General features: G+C 44.4%; 1 protein-coding gene across 1 annotated transcript; it reads left to right on the top strand.

The window, feature by feature from the left end:
* Window positions 1-460: 460 nt before the first annotated feature.
* Window positions 461-10,637, top strand: HRH1 (histamine receptor H1). Its single transcript, XM_063164411.1, has 3 exons — window positions 461-540; window positions 5,958-6,108; window positions 7,575-10,637. The coding sequence occupies exon 3, from the start codon at window positions 7,632-7,634 to the stop codon at window positions 9,078-9,080; it is 1,449 nt and encodes a 482-aa protein (XP_063020481.1). The 5' UTR covers window positions 461-540; window positions 5,958-6,108; window positions 7,575-7,631; the 3' UTR covers window positions 9,081-10,637.

Raw genomic sequence — 10,637 nt, 5'->3', positions numbered from 1 at the left:
TCTCCGGCGGGCAGGGAGAGCAGAACCGCGGGCAGAGCCGGGATCTTGCCCGGGGAGAGCGGAGCATCCCTCGGCAGCGTTCCGGGACACAGCGGCGGGACGGAGCCGGGCATCCCACCGCATCCACTGCTTCCCATCAGATCCCACCGCTTCCTATCGCTTCTCGTCGCTTCCTATCAGATCCCACCACATCCCACCGCCTCCCATCAGATCCCACCGCTTCCCATCGCATTCACCGCCTGTCACCGCTTCCCACTTCATCCCGCCGCCTCGCACCGCATCCCATCCCATTCTACCACTTCCCACCGCATCCCATCGCCTCCCACCTTATCCCATAGCCTCCCACCTCATCCCACCGTATTCCACCCCTTCCCACCGCCTCCCACCACATCCCACCGCTTCTCATCTCATCCATCGCCTCGCCTCCCATCGCATCCTCCGCCTCCCCCGCGTTCCAGCCCAGCCCCAGCGGGAGCGGCGGCTCCTCCCGGCCGCGCTGCCCGAGCTGCCGCAGCCGCTGCCCTGCTCCTGCTGCCCTCGGTGAGTGACCTGCCACGGGGACAGGGACAGCGGGAGGGACTGGGGGGATTGGAGGAGCTGGGGAGATTGCAGGAGCTGGAGGAACTGGGGGAATTGGAGGAATTGGAGAGCTTGGAGGAACTGGAAGGATTGGAGGAACTGGAGGGTTTGGAGGGACTGGAGGGATTGGAGGGACTGGAGGGATTGGAGGGACTGGAGGAATTGCAGGAGCTGGAGGAACTGGGGGAATTGGAGGAATTGGAGGGACTGGAGGAACTGGAGGGTTTGGTGGAACTGGAGAGACTGGAGAGACTGGAGAGATTGGAGGAACTGGAGGGATTGGTGGAACTGGAGGAACTGGAGGCATTGGAGAGATTGGAGGAATTGGAGGCTGGGGGAGCACAGGAGGCTCCTCGGAGCTCGCTTGTCCCCCCTGAGAGCAGCGAGAGGAGCGGGGGAGGAGAGCAAATTTGCTACAGGTGCCAGACCTATGAAATCACAGGTCTGCACCCCACCTTGGAGAACTCTCCCCGCTTTTGAGAGCTCTCCCTCAGCACAAACCAGGAGCTCTGGCAGGTTCTGGCTGCTCCTCACCCTGCGCATCCCAGCGCAGAACAGCGGAGGGGAGCGTGGAGCAGAGGGGCTCCCTAAGGGCAAACCAAGCCGGAGGAAAACCCCAAAAGTGCAGCAACAGGCTGCAGTAAGCTCAGCCAGCTTCCCCACCATGAGGACATTTGTCCCAGCTGAAGATCCAGCTGCCCCAAAGGTCCCCGGGGCACAGAGGAGTCGCTGCGGGTCAGGCACGGAGGGATTGCTCAGGTGGAAATGGGAAGGAAAGGAAGCGTTAGGAAAATTAACCCGCAAACACCAGAGGTTTATATCCAAAAAGGAGACAGAAGAGTCCTTTTTTGGCTTTATTTGAGTAAAGGGAGAGGCCATGGGGCATTCCCCTGGGGTCTCTCCAATTTTTGGAGGATGCAGCCTCCTTTTTATCCCAATTTCCCATTTCCCTTCTCTCTTTCCCCGTTTCTGAGGTACTTGAGTGGTTCCGACTTCCCAAAACACCTGATATTTCCCTCTAATGCACAACCCTCCCTTTTCATTTTTAATTCTTATGGAATTTAGGGGTTTTTATTCCTCGTTGTTTCTTTCATCTTTCAATGTCTAATTTCATTTATCAGCAAACCTAATGTTTATTTGTAAAAGCAAATATCTTTTTCCATTCATCAATCAGTGGAACCCTTCCCATTGTTTCTTTTATCTCCCAGTGCTGGTTTTATCCACCTGCAGACCCACAGCTTGTTTGGAAAGACAAATCCAGTACTCCTGTCAGAAGGGAAGCAGATAAAGTCCAGGTTCCCCATTGCACTCAGCAACCACACTTGAATTAATATGGTTCAGGGGAGCTCCTTTCAGCGCAGAAAATATTTCTGCTCTTGTTTCAAGCATCTTTCTGGTGAGGGAAGGGAAAAACAGGCAGGGAGGGGTTGGTTCCTGGTTTAAGGAGAACAGGGGCTTGGCTGAAGAAAGAGGACGAGAAAGAACTTAAACCCTCAGGACCTTCTGAAAACAATTGTGCTCTTGAGAGGAGAAATCCTAAATGCATTAATTTCATCGAGATCTCTCCTCAAGCACAAGTGCAGCACATCCTGAGGGGGGTGACCCTGCAGCAGGGACATGACCTGCCCTAAACCTTACCTCATTCTTGATGGAGCCTTCCTTTACAGACAGGAATGATGGAGGGGAATGGGAATTCTTGGGAAATATGTTTTTAAAGTTTTTACTTGCAAGGCACCAGGCTCTCGCACTATTAAAAAACTCTGTGCCCCTTTACCATCTGCTTAATCCAACAAAAGACATTAAAACTGCCTGAAGAAAAAAAAAAAAAAAAAAAAAAAAAAAGAAAGAACATTGTTTAAGTCAGGTCTGGTGAACAGTAAGTTTGCCAGATGTTGGAATTGATTGAAAATACAGATTTCAAATTAAAGATTTATAAAAACCAAACAGGTGTAAACAGGTTTCAGGTAGCACACTGTACATCAGGGATGGTTTTAACTTTTTATATATTACATATATAAAGTCAGATGAGTATTTCTATAAAGGAAAAACTTTGTATTTTCAATTATTTATTGCTAAAATATGAAGGAACTCATCAAATTACTGCAGTAAATTCACCAGATTTTGGGAGAGACTGAAAATACAACTTCTAAATTAAAGATGAAAAAAAAAGTGACCTAAAATAAAAATAAACCTTTCAGTAACAGGCTTTACTTTTATTCCCAGTACAAGGAGACAGTGACTCCTCACACCCACTAGGGCTTCTAAATCTGTGCATTTTTGTGATGGCTTTCATACAGTTCCAAAGCATAAAAAGCTCACTTGAGCTGAATTCAAGTAAATCCCCAAAGAGTTTTCATAGTGATCAATCTCACCACTGAAAAAACTCCCAGCTCTTACTCTCATATATTGTATTTTACTTTTGTGAGTAGCGATTCCCAAGCCACTTGGAAAGAACCAGACCTTAGTGTTTGAATGGCAGGGTGAGTTACATTTTTAAAAGTTAATTATATTTCTGATGCAGAGGGATTAAACCCACCAAGGTTTACAGTTGTCAGGTGTTGGAGTCAAAAAAAAAAATCAAGTGTTTTTGCTATCCTTGTAGGAAAAATGTCCTGTTAGACTGAGTTGGGATAACAGATTGAGAACCCAGAGCAGAAAGGCACCACTGCAGCTGCTCAGCCCTAAAGGAGCCACATTGCTGGGAAATTCCCCTTTGTTTATAAGGGATTTTACAGCTCAAGGGTTTATTTCCTGCATCACAGCGCAGAGGACTTTTCATCCATCACGGCAGTGATTTCGCAGGTCTGGCACCTACAGAAAATTCCCTTTTTACACACAGGTAATGGAGCAAAGAATATAAGACAGCACGGCAGTACTTGAAGAAAATTATATTTAAATACTGTTTTGCTAAGAGATCACATTAATGACCATTTTTTTTGATATTGGTAATATTTAGACTAGCAGAGAAAATTAATGCCATATCTGGAAGCTTTGGGATTCTTGTAAAGATGAGATTTTCCTCCAATCTCTTGGTAAAAATAACCCATATTTGGGAAATGCTATCACAAGAACAAGACTGGATTTTGTCATGGAAAAACTGACATTTAGTATCATTTTTACTAGAAAATTCAGCTGCTAAAAGAGGATTTTCATGGAAGTCTGAGCTTACATTTAGAAGGCCAAAACATTCTTTGGAATGTGGCCATCTTCTGTTAACTCTTTTTAATATTCATGGACTATAGGCCAAGTGTTAAACAGAGTTGTTTAAAAAATGCCAGCCAGTGTCAAAAAAAAGTCTGAATTTATCTCCTGATAACTTCAGGTTAAGGCTGAAACTTAAACACAATAAATTTACTTAGGGGAAAAAAAATGAGGTAAACACAGTGCTGTGTAGAAAATTGTTTAATTAAGTAGCTGTTTATGCTGCTAGAAGGATACTGAAGCTGCACTTCCAAACTGTCCTGGCTGGACTGAGACACTGCCATTTCAGTGGGAACAACAGGCAGCTTTACCAAGTTTTTTCACTTACTTTTTATCAAAAAATATTCCTTGAATATTGGCAGGCATTGAATAGAGACTGTTCCCTTACCGAAAAATAAATGAGTTTTTGAGAGGGAAATTAATCAAACTCCTAACATGTTCGTGCTTTCAACAGCTCAAGGATAATTTAAGGGAAAAAAATCACCATAAATAAATAAGTTTCTTAGGTACAACAGAGTGAGTAAAGGCCGTCTGAATCAAAATCTCCCCTTCTGCTTGAATTTAGTCTGAATCAAAATCTCACTTTCTGCTTGAATTTAGTCTGATGAACAAGGATTTTGCTCTTTGCAGCTCTAATTTCTTAAAAGTCTATCAGCAAGAGACTTGCCAGTTTCTAGAAACTTTCTCCCACTCACTCAGGGCTTAATAGATGGCACCTGCCCTGAAGAGGCACCAGGCATCCACTTTGCATCTCCCAGTAGATTCTTGCTCCTTGGAAATGCAATACAATAACAAATCATGATTGCTGAGCCTCCCTGTAGGAAAAGCTCTTCACACACAGCAAAAATAAAGGAGGCATTTCATGGTGAGGTCAGGGTTTAGAGTTTCCACAAAGCAATCCAAGGTTTTGGGCTGCTTTTTTGTTTTTAAATCTGTTCTTATTGAACTTTGTTTCAGTGTAATTAAACTGTGCAAACATTAAAGCCCATTTATTCATGATTATTGCTTTCTTCTACTGGGTTAGAGATAAGGAATGACATCAGTAGCTCCTGAAGAAAGGGCACGTTAACCTGCTTTGGAGCAGGAGTTCCCCTGATCAATTCTGCACGTTGCTTCCTCAATCCTGCCCTCAGCAGTGCCAGGAGAAGGTTTGGGAAGCAGTGACCACCATTTACTGTATTCTGCTGGTTTGTTCACAGAATCCCAGAATTGTCAGGGCTGGAAGGATCTCTGGAGATCATCCAGCCCAGGCCCAAATGCAGTTCATGTATTCCATACACAGCCAAGGAGAGCTGGCTAACCAGGCAGATTTCTTTGCTGGTATTTTTTCCAGCTGAAGACTGAGTTAAAGTTGCCTTTTCTCCCTTTATTTTGCCATAAATTTAAATGGGAGTACGTGGGGGTGAAGATCAGTCATTCCAGCTTCTTACATCAGCTCCTTGCCTTGGCCATGCCCCTGCACTTAAACACACCCGAAGAGCTGGAGACAAAGACACAGACTGGGATGTAACCACTTTCCAGACATGCTGGTTTAATTTCCATGGAATAATTCCTGTCCTCAGCTTCCATGGAGCCATTCCTATCCTCAACATCCATGGAATCATTTCTGTCCTCATCATCCATGGAGCAGTTTCTGTCCTCATCATCCATGGAGTAATTTCTGTCCTCATCATCCATGGAGCAGTTTCTGTCCTCATCATCCATGGAGTAATTTCTGTCCTCAGCATCCATGGAGCAGTTTCTGCCCTCAACATCCATGGAATAATTTCCGTCCTCAACATCCATGGAATCATTTCTGCCCTCAGCATCCATGGAATAATTTCTGTCCTCAACATCCATGGAATCATTTCTGCCCTCAGCATCCATGGAATAATTTCTGTCCTCAGCATCCATGGAATAATTTCTGTTCTAAACACCCATGGAATCATTTCTGCCCTCAGCATCCATGGAATAATTTCTGTTCTAAACATCCATGGAGTGGTTTCTGTCCCCAGCATCCATGGAATAATTTCTGTCCTCAACATCCATGGAGCTGTTTCTGTCTCCAACATCCATGGAATCATTTCTCTCCTCAGCAATGGCTCCTGTCCAGCAATTCCTGTCCGCAGAAATGACTCCATCCATGGAATAATTTCTGTCCTCAACACTCATGGAATAATTTCTGTCCTCGTTCTCAGGAGATGTGAGCTGTGAGCAGCTGCCTCAGAGGAATTGTCCAGGCAGAGCCTGAAGGAATCCAGGATCACAGCACTCCCCAGGTACTCCTGTCTCCTCTGCCTATGGATGCTGCTGGCACCAAGGACACAGCTCCTCTCCCAACACCCACCTGTGAGTAAAACCCAGGCAAGAAGGAATTTGACCTCTCACAAGGCAGCACAAATCATTTGAGCTCAAACCCTGATTGCTGGAATAAAAGGGATAAAGTTAAATGAAGTATTGCATCACTGAGTTTCAATAGGAAATGCTGATTATTGAACAATCTGTTGCATTGTGTTGCTCTGGCTGTGTTTGGAGTTATGAGGGTGAGAAATCCCATGCATACCTCAATGCTAGTTGTGTAAATAATTTGAGCAAATATATGCACAGTCTCAATTTCCTTCCTTATTGCTTGAAGAGATTTACCAGAACAAAAACTCAGACAAGCTATAAAATGGCACAGAATGTGTCACCCTCACAGACATTTTTCATCAATGGATAGGAGGCAGAATTTGGTCAGTTATCATTTGCTCCAAGACGTAAAATATCATTAATCGATCCTGCACTGTGGATCAATACATGAAGTTAGCAGTTGGGAAGCAGAAGATGCTTATTAATCCTGAAAAATCCTAATATTCTGCATTTGATCTCAAACAGGCCTGGCATCTTTAAGTGTTTGAAATCTCTGTGAGCCTAAATTGTGTAGGAAGAGATTACTCATTACCTATAATTTGAACAACTGCCTACTGACTGCCAACTGCTGCATTCCCAAACTGTTGGAGGCTGTAAATAAGCACTGGCTTGTTTAAATTATTTAGTACAAAATATGTAAATATTGCTTTTTACTAGCATATTTTAAATTGGTTTGCCAATATGGAGCTTATGTTATGGTTCACAATCAGCTGTTTAACGAGATATGATGAATTAAAACTGTGAGGAATTAAATTTCTTCTTCAGATTGAGGGATCAGAAAGAGATGAAACTCTATGAAAACTGTTTGGGATTGGTTAGTGGGGTTTCCTAGAACACAAATCACCTGTATGTAAATGTCACTGTCATATTTTCTGAAAAATCCCTTCACCAGGATTTCTTTCCTGGGAAGCTAGGAAGCCTCAGAGAAAAAAAAAACAAAACAATATTATCTCATTTGCTTCTCCTGTGTTTTGCTGCTTTGGAATGTGGTTGGAGATTGTTTATCCAACAGGTGATTGTTAGATTGGTTTAATGTGAATTGTTTTGACTTAATGACAAATCACTCTCTGGCTGTGTCAGACTCTGGAAGGAGCCATGAGTTTTCATCATCATCCTTTGTAACCTTCTGTCTGTATCCTTTCTCTAGTCTTTAGTATAATTTTAGTATAGCATTTCTTTAATATATTATAAATAACATATAATAATAAATCACCCTTCTGAGAACATGGAGTCAGATTCCTCAGCTTTCACCTCATCCAAGAGACACAGCAAACTCAACATGTAAAATGTCTTAAAAATTTGTTTTTTAGGAAAGCCCTAAAAGGGACAGTGCTAAGCTGAGGCACAAATTAGCTTTATTATCTTATTACTGCAGTGACTGAGTTGGTTTTTTTCCTTTCCTTTAGCTGTGGAAATAAAAATCCCCAAGCAGCCCAACACGTTTTCCGCCAGGACTGCAAACCATGACTGAACGCCCAAGGCCTGGACGCCCACTCCACTTCTCCCTCACCAAAAAGATGTCCAACAACACAACAGAGGCCTCCAGCAGCGCTCCCCGAGCCCTCCTAGGCCTGTTCCTGGGCAGCATCTCCCTGATCACCATTGTCATGAACATCCTGGTGCTGTGTGCCGTGAGGACGGAGAAGAAGCTGCAGACCGTGGGTAATTTATACATCGTGAGCCTCTCCATCGCCGACCTGATCGTGGGGGCGGCCGTCATGCCCCTCAACATCGTGGACCTGCTGAGCCCCCAGTGGCCCCTGGGGCTGGCGGCCTGCTTGTTCTGGCTCTCCATGGATTACGTGGCCAGCACGGCCTCCATTTTCAACCTCTTCATCCTGTGCATGGACCGGTACCGCTCGGTGCAGCAGCCGCTCCGGTACCTCAAGTACCGCACCAAGATGAGGGCCTCGCTGCTCATCCTGGGGGTCTGGCTGCTCTCCTTCACCTGGCTCATCCCCATCCTGGGCTGGCACGTCTTTGCCAACAACGGGCACAGGAAGGTGCAGGGGAGCAAGTGTGAGACGGAGTTCTTCGAGGTGACCTGGTTCAAAGTGCTGGCGGCCATCCTCAACTTCTACCTGCCCTCGCTGCTGATGCTGTGGTTCTACTGCAGAATCTTCAGCACTGTTCGGAAGCACTGCCAGCACAGAGAGCTCAGCAATGGCTCCTACTGGTCCTCCGCGGAAAAAGCCACCACTCCTCAGACCAAGACGAAGGATGGGAAAAATATCTGCCTCCGGGAGCAAGTCGTAGGTGGGAACACCCCCGGTGCAGAAAAGAAAAGCTCTCCAGAGCCCCATAAAGTGGAGGCAGAGCTTTGTTTCAGCCATCCTGACAGGGCTTCAAAGGCCCTGAGTAATGGGAAAGTCCTGAACTGGAGCTGCTTCTCTCTCAGCACAGCCAAGGCTGAGCCTGGCGTGGATAAAGCAGGGAAGAGGGGGGTGTGTGCCACGGAAAACCCTGGGAATGAGGAGCAGCCTGGCTGCCAGGACAGTGACTCCAGCGGGGCATCAGACCACCACACCTTCACTGAGGTGCCAGAGCCCAGCCCCACAGGAGCCTCCTGTCCTCAGGGGAGGACGGAGCGCAGGGACTCGAGGGGAATGGCATTCCTGAGGAAAACCTGGCACACCCTGCACGGGCACTCCAGGAGCATCCACTGGCATGGGAACAGGGAGAGGAAGGCAGCCAGGCAGCTGGGGGTGATCATGGCAGCCTTCATGCTCTGCTGGATCCCCTACTTCGTGCTCTTCATGGTGATAACCTTCCACGACCACAAGCAGCTCTCAGAGCTGCACAGGGCCACCATATGGCTGGGCTACATCAACTCCACCTTGAACCCGTTCCTCTACCCTCTCTGCAACCAGAATTTCAAGAAGACTTTTAAAAAGATCCTTCACATTCATTGATGCTGGTCTGGGGTTTTGGAGCTCAAGTGCAGCTCAGGATTTTGACCAAACAAAATGTTCTGGTTCCAAAGGATGGGTACAGTGAAAGACTTTGGCAAACTGTAATCTGTAAAAGTGGGAAATGTGCATTAAATAGTTTTAACACATTTAAAAAGCAACTTCAGGTCAAGAATCTGAAAAACTCAAGGTCAGTACATGAACTGTTACGCTGTTGTCAACTTTTACCATTTGAGACCACCACTTCCATCACAGAAACCTCCTCAGTGATTATAAATTATTCAGCTACACAAAAGGAAGAAATCACATTTCTGTCATTGGCCAAAACCATTTTTCTCTTTCAACTTACTCCATGAAACACATTGCTTGTGAAGTGAGACTTGCAAGTGGAGGTACTTTGCACAGTCAAAGAAAGAACTTGCACCTGTTTAAAAAAACTCCCCTATTTATTTATAGCTTCCTCCAAAGCGCAAACTTTTCATAAAATGTTAAGTTTTACTGTGTATCCTACTGTATCTCTTTGATATCATGCTTATATTAACTGTACATTAACTTTGCTGGGAAAAAAGGTAGATTTTTTTATGTCCCAAAAGAGTTCCCATGCTCAATATACTGTCATCATCTGTTCCAGAAGGGTGGGTTGCTGTTTCTAGACTTGCAGAATTTAGTTGATTATACATGAAATATGTTTACCTTTTCTATCCTTTATATTTAATTGTATTTTAAAAATCTTGCTGCCAAATATTTCAGGAGAAAAACAAAATAATTTAATATTTGGTATTGGAAAAGAGACCAAGAAGATGTTGAAGCACAACTGAAAGCTGGGCTGGCTTTGATGTTTCAAAGAAAAAAGAAATTCCTCTCATTCATTTTGTTATGCTGCTGAATTTCCCACATTCTGAACAGTTTCTTAATTGCATTTAAAGGATTCAATATTAAATGAAGCCCTAATATATCTGCATTTTACTACATTGGGGAAATGTGCTAAAGGAATAAACCTGAATTCAGGCTGCATCAGTGTATCATGCAAGGTTCAGATATTAATTGACTTTGGATTCAAGTTGCACTCAGGAAAAACTGCAATTAGGAAACTTAAATCTAGGAGAAATAAGGCAAAATGCAGAGAGAGAACATAAAACCAAAAAAATTCTTTGCAGAATTCAGACAACTTTTTCACTGCAGGAGGAACACCTGCACAAGAAGTGAAATGCACCTTTTTGGAGTAGAGAACAGAACCTTTTGAAACACATTCTCTAATCCATGGCCTTCCACAAACAATTGCTGAGGTTCACAGCCATTAAATTGTTTTTTTCCTCTATTCTGATTTGCAGCAGCAATTCTGGCCAGAATGGATGGTAATTTAGATGATCCCTGAGGAAATAAAAGTCAGCCACAGTTATAAGTGCTGAAAAACTCATTTACCTATGGGCTGCTGAGAGTTATCAAGAAATCTGTCCTGTTGCTCATGAAAATTGCCTTTCCTGACCTTAAAATGCACTAATACATGACAAAACTTCAGCAAGATCATTGAAAATTGGTCTAAAAATGATGGTGACTGTA

Source organism: Melospiza melodia, chromosome 10 (genome assembly GCF_035770615.1).
Source record: "Melospiza melodia melodia isolate bMelMel2 chromosome 10, bMelMel2.pri, whole genome shotgun sequence".
Classification (NCBI taxonomy): Eukaryota; Metazoa; Chordata; class Aves; order Passeriformes; family Passerellidae; genus Melospiza; species Melospiza melodia.
The sequence above is the reverse complement of the archived record's forward strand: the minus strand, read 5'-3'. Positions and strand labels throughout refer to the sequence as shown.

Bases quoted from the DNA above. Each gene is read 5' to 3' on its own strand.
- HRH1 (XM_063164411.1), top strand. From the start codon at position 7,632: ATGACTGAACGCCCAAGGCCTGGACGCCCACTCCACTTCTCCCTCACC.